This window comes from Ovis aries, chromosome 6 (genome assembly GCF_016772045.2).
Source record: "Ovis aries strain OAR_USU_Benz2616 breed Rambouillet chromosome 6, ARS-UI_Ramb_v3.0, whole genome shotgun sequence".
NCBI lineage: Eukaryota > Metazoa > Chordata > Mammalia > Artiodactyla > Bovidae > Ovis > Ovis aries.
In genome coordinates, this window is record NC_056059.1 from 60,856,477 (window position 1) to 60,871,668 (window position 15,192).

At 43.8% G+C, this 15,192-nt stretch overlaps 1 protein-coding gene across 4 annotated transcripts; it reads left to right on the forward strand.

Moving 5' to 3' along the window:
- The first annotated feature begins 1,401 nt into the window (after positions 1-1,401).
- On the forward strand, positions 1,402-13,390 carry UCHL1 (ubiquitin C-terminal hydrolase L1). Of its 4 annotated transcripts, XM_004009789.4 has the most exons (9): positions 1,402-1,482; positions 1,618-1,629; positions 2,112-2,240; positions 5,275-5,425; positions 7,340-7,425; positions 7,503-7,550; positions 8,402-8,468; positions 9,357-9,415; positions 12,963-13,390. In XM_004009789.4, the coding sequence occupies exons 1-9, from the start codon at positions 1,450-1,452 to the stop codon at positions 13,047-13,049; spliced, it is 672 nt and encodes a 223-aa protein (XP_004009838.1). In that variant the 5' UTR covers positions 1,402-1,449; the 3' UTR covers positions 13,050-13,390. The 4 variants fall into 4 exon arrangements, with proteins under 4 accessions (XP_004009838.1, XP_060273574.1, XP_060273576.1 ...); XM_060417591.1 differs by having other exon boundaries at positions 9,357-13,390; XM_060417593.1 differs by lacking the exon at positions 1,618-1,629.
- Positions 13,391-15,192: the final 1,802 nt, after the last annotated feature.

Genomic DNA, 15,192 nt, shown 5'->3' on the forward strand with positions numbered 1-15,192 from the left:
TATTTTCCTAGCTTATTTTCCATGTGAAGGTAATTTTTTCTGATGGCAAAAATGGGAAGAAAGTGGGACGTAGTAGAGTTTTGGATAGAGAGTGGACTCCTTGAGTCCAATTTACCAGGGTTTACTTCTCAGTCTTCCCTTTCAATTGTGATCTTAAAGGAAATTAACCTCCCCGAGCCATGGATTCTGAGCTGTAAAACTGCACTAAGAAGAGTTTCTTCACTGTCTCCTCTAAGGGTTAAGTGCGATGACATGCAAAAAATCTGATCCACTGTAAAGGTTAAAAAAACTGTTAAAAAAAAAAAAAGGCAGATCCCCTCCCTTCTCTCTGTCATCTTTTAACCTTGAATCCCCTAAATGGTAAGTCTATTCTTTCACCATTATCATTGTTCTGTTCTGAGCATAAATGAAAAAATACCCAATTTTGTTTCCTTACTATTCAGCAAGCCCTACTTCATTTTGAGGTTAAGCTTTCCTGCACTATTCTTACAAATTTTGTTCCACTTTTTATTAATTCTTAGGCATATGTTGTCTCCATCTTTTGAATATGCTGGTAGAAAAACCCAAACCCCTCTTGAGATCATTAAAGAACAGTGGTTTCTTTAGCTGCCATTACCTTTCTTCTTCCATTCTATCGTGAACTTAACATTTTATTTTCAAGGCCTCACATTCCTTGAAAGGAAAAAAAAAAATGCTTTTCCTTTTACAGCCTCTTGTCTTCAAATCATACCTGTCTTTTCACTGGATCTGTTTTCTAAAGTCTCCGACAGCCTGCCTTCTCTGTGTCTTGTATTACAGTCACATCCCCTGTCTCTATCGCTTCCCCAAGACCAACCAATTCCTCCCTGGGAATCACATTACATCAGCATTACTAATGCAATAAATGCTATGTTACAGACTATGTTTTATTCTAGGCGGTCAATTAAAAACGAATCTCGGTGCTTGTTTGATTTAACATGGAGGATGAATTATTTAAGGTCAAATGCAAACTGCTGCTAGATTTGGAAGACATATTCATATTAAACATATACCTGTTGAATTTGGGTTTTTTCTCAATGCTTCAGAGACTCTAAGCTTTCAGGTAATTGGGATGGTCGAAAGCGTGGTTTTCCAGAAACTTCCCAAAAAATTAGACTGCACCAAAAGGACTGCTCCACACATGCAAGAAACACCTACCAACAAAACCCATCTTCACAACCACCAGATTATCTCACCAGCAAGTGAGACTGCAAGGTTTGGGGGCTAGGCCGTACCACTCCGCGCTGCGCATGGGGGGATTCGTGCCCATTTCGCTGCGACTGACCGTTTCCCCTCGCTTGGTTTTGCCTCTGCTCCCCCTGCGCAGGCACCCACAGTGCGTCAGGCCGGCGCCTTATAGCTGCAGCCTGGGCGGTTCCGCTCGCTGTTTTTTCGCTTCTTTGGATTGTGTTCCTTTCGAGGTCCGTGAAGATGCAGCTCAAACCAATGGAGATTAACCCCGAGGTGAGCGTCAGGTGCACGGTTACCCGAGGGTGGCGGGGAGCGCAGGGCCGAGGGTCAGCCCTCGCTAGGTAGCGTATCGCTGACTGCTTTTATCTTTGCTTTTTTTTTTTTTTTTTCTTTGCATTTGCTTTTCAGATGCTGAACAAAGTGAGTGACGTCTCGCGCTGCCTCTGTCCTCCTCCCCCCGGGAGCACCGAGGCGCCTTCGGCTGTTTTGCGGAGACCCAGCGGCCCCCTGCGCACTCCAGAGGCTGCGGGGCTGGGGCGCGGCCCGGGCGCCCTCTCCCTGCTGCTGCATGGGGGGCGGCGGTGACTCTGCCAAACCGGTCGGAGGTGGGATGGAGGAGGCTGCGCCCAGATGCGAGCGCCAGGCCAAGCTCCCGAGGGCGTGGCGCGGGGCGCGCGGGCTGGGATGCCCGGGCGTCGCGGGAGCCACGTGTGGGCCGCGCTTTGTGCTGTGTCATTGCGCCCGGCTGGGGTGGGGGGCGGGGCGGGGCTGGGCCGGGCTCCTCCCAGGCCCGGGTAGGGGCGCGAGGATGCGGAGCCCGCGCCCGCCGCCTCCGCCCGCCTTCCGGCGGGTGCTAGCACTTTGGGGTCTCCGCACATGGCCGCCCTATTTTCTCTCCGCAGGTGCTGACCCGGCTGGGGGTCGCTGGCCAGTGGCGCTTCGAGGATGTACTGGGACTGGAGGAGGAGTCTCTGGGCTCGGTGCCAGCGCCGGCCTGCGCGCTGCTGCTGCTCTTTCCGCTCACGGCGCAGGTAGGGCGTGGGGCCCGGGGTGCGCAGGCTCTGCGCTGTGCGCGCTGCCCCCAAACCCGAGTGATTCGTTGAGGACGGTGTAGGGTCTCCTCCCGTCCTGGCCGCCCAGTCCTGGCACACTGCCTCTTCCTTGTTGGGGATGGAGGGAGAATTCACATTTTCGTGGTTCCTTACCCCCTGGGGGTCCTGTTTATTGAGTTTATTGCGTTGCCTTGCGTCCATCAGCATTGCCTTAACCTTGGAAGAGAAGCAGCATCTCAGTTCCATCATCCTGATTATCCAGGAAGATTGTTCATCCTGCTCGTGAGTCAGGTTGACCCTAGGCTTTTCCGACCTTTTCACGCCAAGGAGTGGCTGGCCGATTGTTTGCCTTTAAGGGCTGTGATCTTTTTATTGTCTGGTTCTCTCTCAGACTCCCACCTTGGTGTAAAATGGAGGGATCCCGGCGTGCCTAAACCGGAAGAAAACAATAGGTTCTTTAAATTTACGCCTCTTCTGCCTGGGCCTTCAGTGGATGCAGGGGTTTCTTCCCAACCCTCCACTCCCTACAACTTACACACTTGTTTTCTTTAGTCTCTCTTACGTGTTTTTCTAAAGCTTAATCACTGTGCCTGGTTCCGGTGTGGAAATCACCTTCTAGCTCTCTGACCTTGTAGCTTGTTGAACAGGTGGACGTTAGACCTGTCTTGGAAATGCTTTTTCATTTCTCTTTAGATGGTCTTCCTCCTGCGTATCAGATGTAAAAGGGTGGCTAGGGTGATTGTCTCCGATGTATGGAATCCCACTAATGAGCATGGCTTTGTCTGTCTTCAAATGCTGCCACTGGATCCCTGACTTAGGAGTGGTTGAATTTTGCTTAAGTGAAACTCCAGGGGCATTAGCCTATGGGGCATCATTCCAAACAGTGAGTTTAACTCGCAGCATCCTCAGGCGACATTTCTAGAAACATCCCCAGCATAAATTAAGCCTTTGGAAAGTTCAGGCGTTCCTCCAATGGGCCAAGTATTGGGGGTTAAAAACAGTTATTAAAAGCTATTAGGATAATCCCACTGACATGTTTGTTACTGAGTTTTCACTTAGGTGAAAATGGAGTTCCCAAATAATTGCAAGTCAAAGTATGTTCCCTGTAGATCAAATCAAATGCAGTTTTCTCTCAATTGAGCCTCTCACAGAGGTTTCTTATTAGAGGAACCATGATGACTCGGGGGTTTTTGAGCAGCAGCACTCAAAAGGCAAGGCCTCTGGGAGGCAGTGGAGAAGCGTATTTGTCTTACAAAAGCCCACTGGTCTCATTTTGCTGGATCAAGCAGCTCTTGGTTAGAGAACATTCTGGATTGAACATTTTGTGCTTGAGAGAGCTCGATACTTTTTCCTTTAGCTCTAGTTAAGTCTGTCAGATTCAGTGAATGCCTATTTTGTGACACAAAACGGCTCCTGGGCTAAATACTGAAGCAGATTGAAAGCAAGTTGAGGTTTATAGGTGGACTTCCGAAAAGCTAATGTTAATTTAGAAAGCATCTAATTTTGTCAAAGAATATTATGAAATCCTAAATAGACTACTTCTAAAACATTTTAAGTGATCATGAAATATTTACAGAAGTGTCGTCATGCAAAAGTTCAGACAACCATAAAGGATGATGCTACCAGTTATGAAAAATTAAATCTTTTTTTAGAAAAGTGAAAATCCTTAACAGTCATTGGAAGCTCAATTCAAGTACAGTAGATAGATATATGATGCTAGCACTTCCTACTGGAGAAGGCAATGGCACCCCACTCCAGTACTCTTGCCTGGAAAATCCCGGTCGGAGGAGCCTGATAGGCTGCAGTTTGCGGGGTTGCTAAGAGCCAGACAGGACTGAGTGACTTCACTCTCACTTTTCACTTTCATGTATTGGAGAAGGCAGTGGCAACCCACTCCAGTGTTCTTGCCTGGAGAATCCCAGGGACGGGGGAGCCTGGTGGGCTGCCGCCCATGGGGTCGCACAGAGTCGGACACAACTGAAGCGACTTAGCAGCAGCAGCAGCAGCACTTCCTCCTACTACTTGGAGTTGATCTTATGTGACAAGAGAGCTTGTTCCTCTGATGGTACCACAGACAAAGCGGAAACCTCAATACCATGTAAAATAATGCAAGGCTCCTAGAATTAGAAATATACATACTTCTGGGATTCTGTACGATTTATGCTGGTTGTAAAAATTAGTGTTTATATAGTGTATAATTGGCAAAGAAACAAGTGTCTCCTATTTCTTACAGGAGAAATTTGTGTGAACTCACAATCCAGTGCGCTAGACCAGTTGTCTTTCCTCCCTAAAAGTTGTTGTTTAGTTGCTCAGTCATGTCCAACTCTTTGCAACCCCATGGACTGTAACCCACCAGGCTCCTCTGTCCGTGGGATTTCCCAGGCAAGAGTAACTGGAATGGGTTGCCATTTCCTTCTCTAGGGGAATCTCCCTGACCCAAGGATCAGACCCATGTCTTTGCATTGCAGACAGTTTTTTATTAAAAAGATGAGGGAGTAGTTAATTTCTTTAAATTGTTCCTTTCTATGGTTTTGTTTTGTTTTTGAAGTGACATGTACTTGGACTAGAATAACTTCAAAGAATAAAGAAGTATAAACTAGCTGGTGTTCTTGGGCATTCAGTTGACCGACGCTTGATTGGAATGCATGTGTAAGATACAGTTGTTGCTGTTAAAAGGAAGAAAAGAACGAACTTGTCTGTTTTTCTGACTTCAGCACGCCGTCCATCTCAAGCTAAAAGGTGGCAGTGGTGTCTAGACAAACTTGGGCTACAATCCAAGACCGCTGCTGCCCTGCAGCTGCAGGGTGGCGTGTCTGCCCCTCTCAGAACCCCACGGGCTGACTTGGTATGGGAGGCAGACGGGCCATTCTCTAGGTGCCGGCCAGCACCTAGGACCAAGACTCCTGGTCACACATCCCACTGTGTCTCCTTTTAGGCACTAGAACTCTCTGTGCTGCCATCTGTTCTTTGCATTTGCATTTTGAGATGTAAAAATGTCTTCTTGAACTCACAGCATGAGAACTTCAGGAAAAAACAAATTGAAGAGCTGAAGGGACAAGAAGTCAGTCCCAAGGTGTACTTCATGAAGCAGACCATTGGCAACTCCTGTGGAACCATCGGACTCATTCACGCAGTGGCCAATAATCAGGACAAACTGGAGTTCGGTGAGTGGGTTTTGAGGCCAGTTACCCTCTAGCTGATCTTCAGTTAACTGCACTCCCAAGGGTCTATTCGGCAAAGCCATTGCCTTAAAATTTTTTTGAAAACCTACTCATGCATATAGGATCAGCAGGTGAATTCTCATTGTTGCTTCTCTTTTGAGGAAGGGAAGCTCATTTTCCAAGAAGCATGGTGTGGCTTCTTCCACCTGGAGAGTCAGACTCTTGGGCTCTCCCATGAGCAGACAGAAAATTGTCATGATTCTCATGTGCTCCTGGTCTAGTCTCAACAATTCTAAAGAGCTAGAGTTGATGTTAAGCCATAAAATACCAGCCTTTAGGACCTTTGTTTAATGGTGCAGTGTCTCATAAGCAACAGGAGAACTAACCTGGCCTAAAGCAGCAGGAGATCCTACAGGGGCATAGCCACAGCCCAGCACCTTGAAAGATCCATCTCTGAACAAAGCTGGGTCAGGGGCTTTAGCCTGCCTCCAACGGGTGCTGTGGAGGACATCAAAGAGATGAGTCCTAGCCCCAAAGTTGTCAGAAGCTCAATTAACAGTGCTAACAATACTAAAATACATGGCATTATATATGATTTAGGCCAAGGGTCAACACATTTAAAAAGCCAAAGAGTAAGTCATTTAGGCTTTGAGGGCCATATGTTCTTTGCCCTTGTAGTGCTATAAGAGCAGCTTTAGACAAGATGTAAAGCAGTGGATGTGACTGTGTTCCAGTAAAACTTTATTTACAAAGATATGCAGCAGTAGTTTGCCGACTCCCGATGTAGACGATGGATGGGGGTGGCTGAGAACTGAATAACTTTATCTAAGTGTCCAGGCTGTTGCTTGTAGCAGGTCAGATACTTTTTTTAACAAAGGAATTGTGCTTCAGACTCTACTCTTTGTATAATTTTGAAATTAAAAAGGAGGGGGTTATCCAGCCATAAGGGACCAGATTTTCTAGAAGCTGCTTTTTCAAATAATTGACTCAGCATAGTCATATTAAAAAGTTATAACTTGATCCTTTTTATTTCTTCTGCAGTATCATTTTGTTTAGAATGTTGTATTCCTGTAGCTGCAGATACTGTAATTCTGTAAACATGGTCCTGATGGTGCCATAGGCCTAATCTGAGTCATAGTTCTCCTCATAAAGTTATGAGACATTTCCTGTAACTTCCGAATTTTGAATGGTGTGCATTTAGCAAATCTGATAACGTTTAGAGCTGAAAATTCAAATCGAGGTCTTTTGAAATGCAAGTGGCTGCTTCGTACACATTGACCAATGCACGGTGTTTACGCCAACCATCGGCTAGCCAGCTACTCTAGGCCAGCTGTTAGGCACGTTGCATTTCCGGTCTTCAGGTTGATGTCTGTCTGGGTAACCATGTTACTAAGATTGCATTTTTTGGCCCTGAAATAAGTCTTGGTTTGAGAACCATTACTAGATTTGAATGTTGCATCATGTATGCAGTAAACATTATGCATGGGTAGCTGCTGTAGATGACAGGACTAGACAAGACAGTTCTGCCTTTATGGCATCAAAAAGCTCACGGATAGGTGCTACAGCTGGATCAGTGCTCTATCACAGATAGGTGCTACAGCTGGATCAGTGCCCTAACAGATGTGATCAAAGAGATGAGGGTGAGGAAGATGAAGGGGTTGGGGAGCCAGGGAGAAGATGTAAGGAGGAGCCTGAACCCCCTAGAAGAAGGGAGAGTTCTCCGGTTTGAATGCAATGAGAAGGGAGTGGTTGGAGAAAGGGGCTGGGGAGGGGGCAGCTCATTCCCATCCTCTGAGGCCATGGTACAGTTTCAGGTTGCCAGACATGACCAAGGGTGCGATGTCTCCAGCCGTTAGTAAATGTGCACCCATTCACATTATGCCTGTACTAATGATGCTTTTGTAATTTTTCCCCCAGAGGATGGGTCCGTTCTGAAACAGTTTCTTTCTGAAACAGAGAAGTTGTCCCCTGAAGACAGAGCAAAGTGCTTTGAAAAGAATGAGGTAGGAAGAGAACATCTAGAGCATTGATTTTTAGTACTCTGGAGGTTTCTGTGCTGACTCTCCTCTGTTTTCCGCAGGCCATTCAGGCAGCCCACGATGCTGTGGCACAGGAAGGCCAATGTCGGGTAAATACAAGTTAAAGCCAGGTGGCCCAGGTGGCCCCTGTATTTCCCCAGAAACATGTGCAAAAACCTCTCACCAGGATCCAGCACATGTGTCTACTCAAGGCCCAGGAATGCCAAGAAGTTCTACCAGAATAATGCCTTGACCAGACCTGTTCATAAAAATGGCTCTTCAAAATATCTGATTGGCAGTTGACACAGTCTTGAGTACATCAGGCTAATAATGTTTTATGTAGACTCAAATGGGTCTAGTAGAGTGAATAACATCCTTCTTAGTAATGAACATTTTAGATACTCTTGAGTCAGTTGGAGGGCAAGCTAGACTAGCAAGGACTAACAGTTTCTAGATGACTTAGGTATACCAGTAATAACAGAACCTTCGAGTCAACTGTTAGATTTAAGTTTATACAACCCTAGTTGGCTCTGCCACTATCCAGTCTTGACCTTGGGTGAGATGCTTATCCTCCTGAAGTCTTAATTTCTTCCTCAGTAAAAAGCAAGTTTTAAGAGTTCTGATAGTTACTGTATATCTACTTTAATGGTCTTAGAATAAGACCTAATATATGGGAAATAGATAGTAGCTCTAATCATTTAAAATAATACATAGGCAAGTTGGTTCAAGCATATTCCACTTAGGGACTTTATTTTTTAACAAATTAGGTCCTGCTTATTGTTTATTGCAAAATACAGATATCAACAGATTGTACACCTTAAACTTAGGCATTGTTATGTCAGACTTATGCAGTGTTATCTCATTTATATCTTAATTTTTTCTTTCAGCTTTATTTTTAAATGTAGTATATAACACAATAAAAATTCTCATTTTCGAAAAAAAATGTCTTGATTCTCTTCAGGTAGATGACAAAGTGAACTTCCATTTTATTCTGTTTAACAACGTGGATGGCCACCTCTATGAACTTGGTATGTCTCACTTCTGGAGTCTAGTATAACTGCATGTATTCTCTCGCACATAGTTCCTCTTAACAGTACTGGTGTGGGGCTTTATGGCTGCACTTAGTATATCTTTAAGCTCTTATGGGGGCATTTAACCCTTGTCGTGCCCAGAGTACCTCCTCCAGACAGCTGACCAGTGGAATGAATGGATTTAATCACAAACCAGTAGAGAATTGGTTAGCCACTTCAAGATACGCATTCAGATTCTGTCTTCTACCTTCTACTGTAGCATCACCAATATAGTTTCCAGCATCATCCTTTTCGGACAAGCAATACTTTTAGAAGGAAATAAATACTTAAACATGACCTGATCTGTGTAAAAAGAATTTAGATATGTTGGGGTAATTCCTATTAGCTGGTTTTAACAAGGAGGATCATCCATCTCTGTTTTAGGAGTCATCCCCTTTGTATTAATGGGGAAAGACTTACAGCTGTGTTATCTCAAGCCAAGATACTACCTATGGGCAAGCAAGGGCAATGAAAACTTGGGGCCAGTCAGCAGTTGTTGAGGGACACATGAAATCTCAGAGATCCCTTTGTCTTGCCTCCACCTTCCGTATAACTCACAGACTGCATCCAACTTTTTGTGTTGTGGTCCTTTTCGAGAGATGGGCACAAGCCCTGCTGTTAGGTCGCTAGATTGGGCTCGTGTGGTCTTGGCGCTTGTAGATTAGAATGCCTGGGATGGATGTTAGGAACACTTGAACCTCATTTCCAGCCTGTTTGCAGGCAGCCTTCCCTTGGTGGGAGCGGTAATTGTATTTGGAAGAATCTAAAGCTTGCCTTTAAGTGGGACAAGCACAGTGACCAAAAAACATGCAGAGAGAATCAACATGCCTGGCTTTTCTGTTTCAGATGGACGGATGCCTTTTCCGGTGAACCATGGCACCAGCTCAGAGGACTCGCTGCTGCAGGTAATCTTTGGCATCCATTTCCACTGGGGCCCACACTGTGTTAGCCAGTTTGTCTGTTCTGAAATGCAGACTTTTTTCAGTATAGCCAGCATCAATCATCTGGGATAAGAGCAGTCTTTAGGGCTTAAAGATCATCATAGTAATTCTATCTACCTCATTTTATGCAAAGGGTTTTAAACAAGATGCTTTAGAGCAGCCCTGATTAATCTGTCTTGTGTTCTGTCTTTAGCCCACAGTTAGAATTAGCCTGAAAGTCATTGCTTACTTCCCTGTGGGATTAAGGTGACCATTGTCCTTTTGTCAGATTACATCATAGCCACTGACTCAGACTCACGGAACAGCAACCCAAGCCTTGCCTAATCCCTCTGTGACAGCTGAGTGTGGGTCAGTCTTGACCTGTGAATTCTGGTTATGTAGTTAACTCTGAGTTTTTTCTTCCCACATGGTCACTCCACTGTTAACAGGTCAAAAGAAACAAATTCACAACATGCCTGAAAAGAACTTTAAGATCCAGGGTCACTCTGCAACTATCCTGGTACAAGTGACTACAGATAGCTCTTAATTCCAGAACAGCTGGCAGAGTAGTCCACTTCACCCTAAAAATGAATCTAGAGTAGAATCAGTTTGCTGTTACAAAGGAAAATTACTTAATTGTAATAAAATTGAACATGATGTTAAGATACAACTTCTTCATTTGTCGTAACAAAAGCTAAACTCTTTGGCGTGCTTATGTGCAGACAGTTGGCAAAAACTTTTTCTGTGACGAGCCAGGAGATAATTTTAGGCTTCCTGTGGCATATGGGTTCTGTTGCATGTATTCAGTTCTTCCATGACAGCTCCAAGGCAGCCCATAGGCAGGGTCTAAATGAATTCGTATGGCTGTGTTCCACTTTATTCACAAAAATAGGCAGCAGGCTGGATTTGGCCCACACGTTGCAGTTTGCCGACTCCAGGCTAGATGCTGTTCTGTGTTAATTACCTGTTTCACAGAGTCCTTTTAATGATGCTGTGAGGTAGTTACTCACATTTTACAGATGAGACTGAAATGCAGAGGTGAGTGATGCCCACGGTCAGTGACAGACTGTAGAATCCAGCTTCAAATAGTTGGTCTGTCTTTAGAGTCTGTGCTCTTAGCCACTGTACAGTACTGCCTTTATAATAGGCCTGTCTTTGGAACGTCGTAGGCCTGGTGACCTCAAGGTGTTAGTGGACCGAATGATGCCATTCTTGGAGGGAGGGTCCCTTTCTCTAGCCGGCTTTCATATACACCTGAGATCAGTCAGAGCTACTTCTTGGCTATAGCAGGGGTACATGAGAATGATGATACGGAATGAGAACTAGACCTAGAGAAGCAGGATGGGGTTTTGCATGAGAGTCAGGATTCACTTATGGGAGAGAAAAAGAATAGGAGCAGTAATTCTCGTTGCATCCTACTTGGATTAAAGGCTGTGGTCCTTCTAATAAAGTTTCTCAGGTGCATACTTAACTCCTATCTAAGGTTATACTAATATAGGCATGCCTCACATTGTGGGTTCGGTTCCAGACCATCACAATAAAGTGGGTATCACGAGTTGAATTTTTTGGTTTGCCAGTGTATATAAAAGCTATGTTTAAGTGTGCAATAGCATTATGTCTAAAAAAATATACATAGCTTAATTTAAAATATTGCTAAGAATTGCTGACTATTACCTGAGCCTTCCGTGAGTCAGTATTTTTGCAATAGGAACATCAAAGATCACTGATAACCATAAGAAATTTAATATTAATGAAAAGTTTGAAATACTATGAGAGTTACCAAAATATGACACACATACAAAGTGAGCAAATGCACTGGGAAAGTGCTGCCAGTAGACTTACTCCTTGTAGGGTTATTACAAAGCTTCAATTTGTGTAAAAAAGAAAAAAATGCAGTATCTTCAAAGCCCAGTAAAGTGAAGTGCAATAAAATGTGGAATGCATGTACCATAAAATGTGCTCTTCATAGAGTACCTAAAACTGTTCTGTGAGTAGAATTTATGAGGTGTGGGGAACATAAAAACCTTTTGTTTAAAAAAAAAAAAACTATATTACAATCAGCCAGCATCTTAATCAGTGGGAATTCTTTTCCTAAGACTGGTCCTATATGGTTAGAGATGTTTTAGGTTATCTAAGTGAAAAAGTCGCTCAGTCATGTCCGACTCTTTGCAACCCCATGGGCTATACACAGTCCAGGGAATTCTCTAGGTCAGAATACTGGAGTGATAGCTTTTCCCTTCTCCAGGGGATCTTCCCAACCCAGGGTCTCCCACACTGAAGGCAGATTCTTTACCATTTGAGCCACCAGGGAAGCCCAAGAACACTGGAGTAGCCTCTCCCTTTTACAGCAAATCTTCCCGACCCAGGAATCGAACCAGGGTCTCCTGCATTGCAGGCGGATTCTTTACCAACTGAGCTATCAGGGAAGCCCTAGATTATACTCCAAATAAACTTGCTAAACTGGTGAGAAAATATATAAACTTAACCCAAGCATCTTAAATTTGAGTGAACTAAGTCACTGCTTAGTGTGTGTGTAGCAGATGGCTGTTGTCTTTAGAGGCACACCCTTAATGAACACCGTGGGTCCTAAAGGAAAGTGGATTTGGGGAAGGCAGTCTGTAATACCAGTGTACTAAAAATTCCGATAGAATGTTGCTTTAGATCCCCTACAGTTTTTCTGAGTGGTTCCAAAGCAGGAAGAAAACCAGAGTATGGCTGATGATTTTTAAGGGCCAAAACTGATCGCATTGGTGATATTTTAGACCTTGGGAACTGGTGTTCCATGATTTTCTGTTAGAGCATCCAATAGCCTCTTAAAGGTCTTACATTTAATATTTTGGTTGGACTCTTTCTGCTGGACTTTTTACAAATTGAACAATGATCGATATTCTGATCCCAATACATTTAAACCCTAGCATTCAGCAGGTAACATTGGGATCAATTTTCTGTCCTTATTCTTTGTAATCTGGGTTTTAGAATTAGTAATTCATGGCATTCCCTAAATATCTAGGCAATTGTCATTTACCTGTACCTGGAATGCCAGATATTTAAATTTTGTAGAAGGTTTACTTTCCCCTGGAGAAGGAAATGGCAACCCACTCTAGTATTCTTGCCTGGAGAATCCCATGGACAGAGGAACTTGGTGGGCTACAGTCCGTGGGGTCGCAAGAGTGGGACAAGATACCACCACCAAAATGTTTGCTTTTCCCTAATGAAGAGAAGTCAATTTTCTGTCTCTGGATTTGAGGGGAAGAAGGTATACTTGTCAAAGCCAGGCACGAGGTGGCAGGAGCACAGAGCATTTGCTGGCGGCAATCAGTGCTTCTGAAGCCACATCTGTGATATGGGTCTTGTCTTTCCCATCACCTGATTTTTTTTTTTTTCCCTCTTAAGCCCTGGTTTTCAAGTTTGTTGGGAGGTTTAACATTGGTCAGGGTGCACTTTGCAGGTCTTGGTGATAATTTTCCCTTGAAGTGTTCATTTTGAGCTGTTTGGTGTTTAAAATTTAATTCACAACTTTCCTCCTCCTCAGGACGCTGCCAAGGTCTGCAGAGAATTCACTGAGCGTGAGCAGGGGGAGGTTCGCTTCTCCGCTGTGGCCCTCTGCAAGGCAGCCTAATGCCCCATGGGGCTCTTTGCTTCTCCCCCTCTTCCCTTCATTGTGAAAGTATATCCGCCCCCCCCCCCCCCCATGCTGGTATAAAATGCTTCAGTACTTGTAGAGCACAGCTGTTCTGCTTCGGTTCTGCAGATAAGCACTTACCCTCAACCACGCCCCCACACTGGCAGAGCTCAGCTGTTGATGGAGCAAGTTCGGCATCAGCCTGTGATGGTGAAGCATTCCCCGCGTTGTGTCTTGTACCTCAATATCTAATGCTTTAACGGCTACTTCGGTTTGTGTCTGTAAGTTAAGGCCTTGGATGTGGTTTGTCCTTGAATAAAATTTTTCTGCTGATAAGAGATAAGCCTAAACTGGTTTTCATTTTTTTTTCTCTCCAATATATCCCAAAGTTTCGTAGCAATTACATATATACCTTCCATATAAGAACTTTTATAGTACTGCGAAGAAAATTACCATGAAATTATTATCAGTTCAGTGTGTTTCTAGATTTTTTCCTATCAGTTCAGTTGCTCAGTTGTGTCCAACTGCGTCCCCATGAACTGCAGCACTCCAGGGCTCCCTGTCCATCACCAACTCCTGGAGTTTACCCAAATGCGTATGTTATTGTGTGTTCCTATAGGCTTTTTTAATTTTAATTAGACTTTTTTTGGAGCAGTTATTGAAATAAGTTGATAATACATTTTAGTTTCAGATTACAACATAGTGATTTGACGTTTAAATACATCATAAAATGATTACCTATGATAATCCTAGTAATGATAAGCCTAGTAACTACCTGTCCCCTTACAAGATTAACGCAGTGTTAGTGATCATGTTCCTTATGCCATAAGAGTAATTTTACAGAAAAACAAGATATTATAGTTCTTATATAGCCATCATCCATTGGTGGCTCAAACGCGAAAACATCTGCCTGTGATGTAGGAGACCCGGGTTCATTCCGTGGGTGGAGAAGATCCCCTGGAGAAAAGAATGGCAACTCACTCCAGTATTCTTGCAAGGAGAATTCCATGAACAGAGGAGCCTGGTGGGCTGCAGTCCATGGGGTCACAAAGAGTTGGACACAGCTGAGCAACTAACATACCCCCTCATCTGTTTCCCCCATTTCATCTTAACGTTAATATGATACATCTGTCACAGTTAATGAACTGATTAATAATATGGGCTTCCCTGGTAGCTCAGCTGGTAAAGAATCTGCCTGTGATACAGGAGACTGGGTTGGGAAAATCTCTGGAGAACGGAACAGCTACCCACTCCAGTATTCTTACCTGCAGAATTTCATGGACAGAGGAGCCTGGCGGGCTACACTGTCCATGGGGTCCCAAAGAGTTGGACATGGGCGACTTTCACTTTACATTGAAAATACTATTGACTGAAGTCCACAGCTTATTCAAATTGCTTTTGTTTTTACCTGATGTCTTTTTTCTTTTGAGGATCCTATCCAAAATACTCTTAAGGTTCCTCTTGGCTATGACAGTTTCTCAGACTTTTTAACAGTTTTGAGGAGTACTGGTCAAGTATTTGGTAGGATGCCCCTCTCTTGGGATTTGCCCAGTGTTCTCATACTTAAGGTTATGAGTTTTGGGGGTGGAAGACCACAGGTAAAGTGCTGGTCTCATGTCATATCAAGAGTACATACCACCTTGATCACCTGGCTAGATAGTGGTTGCATTTCTGCATAGTAAAGCTACTGCTGCCTCCACTCCACTGTGTAGCAGAATGAGGTCTGCACAGCGCCCCCTATAGGAGTTGAATCAAGCTCTTTCTCCTTGAAGGCGGAGTATCTATATAAATGATTCAGAATTCTTTTGTAAGGGAGCTTTGTCTCTTGTCACCTATTTATGTAATCAGTATGAACTCCTAAATATTTTATACTCTGGGTTATCATCTAGTACCTCGTGTTCTGTTTTAGCTTTGGGCATTGAGAGCTATTTCAGTTGGTTCCTGTGTCCCTTTGATATATCCCAATCAACGAGGCTTTTGCTTTTTTTTTTTCTTAATGATTTCTTATTTCTCAGAAGTTAGTTTTTTAAAAAAACTAATGTATTTGCCGTTTATTAAACCTTAACTAATTTTTAGATAAGGATATACTAATGTAACATAAGCTTGGATTAATGTTAAATGACATTTTGTCTGAACAATT

Coding starts and splice junctions, on each gene's coding strand:
- UCHL1 (XM_060417591.1), top strand. CDS start 1,450: ATGCAGCTCAAACCAATGGAGATTAACCCCGAG. Junction 7,426..7,502: donor AGTGCTTTGAAAAGAATGAG/GTAGGAAGAGAA, acceptor TGTTTTCCGCAG/GCCATTCAGGCAGCCCACGA. Junction 8,469..9,356: donor TGGCCACCTCTATGAACTTG/GTATGTCTCACT, acceptor TTTCTGTTTCAG/ATGGACGGATGCCTTTTCCG.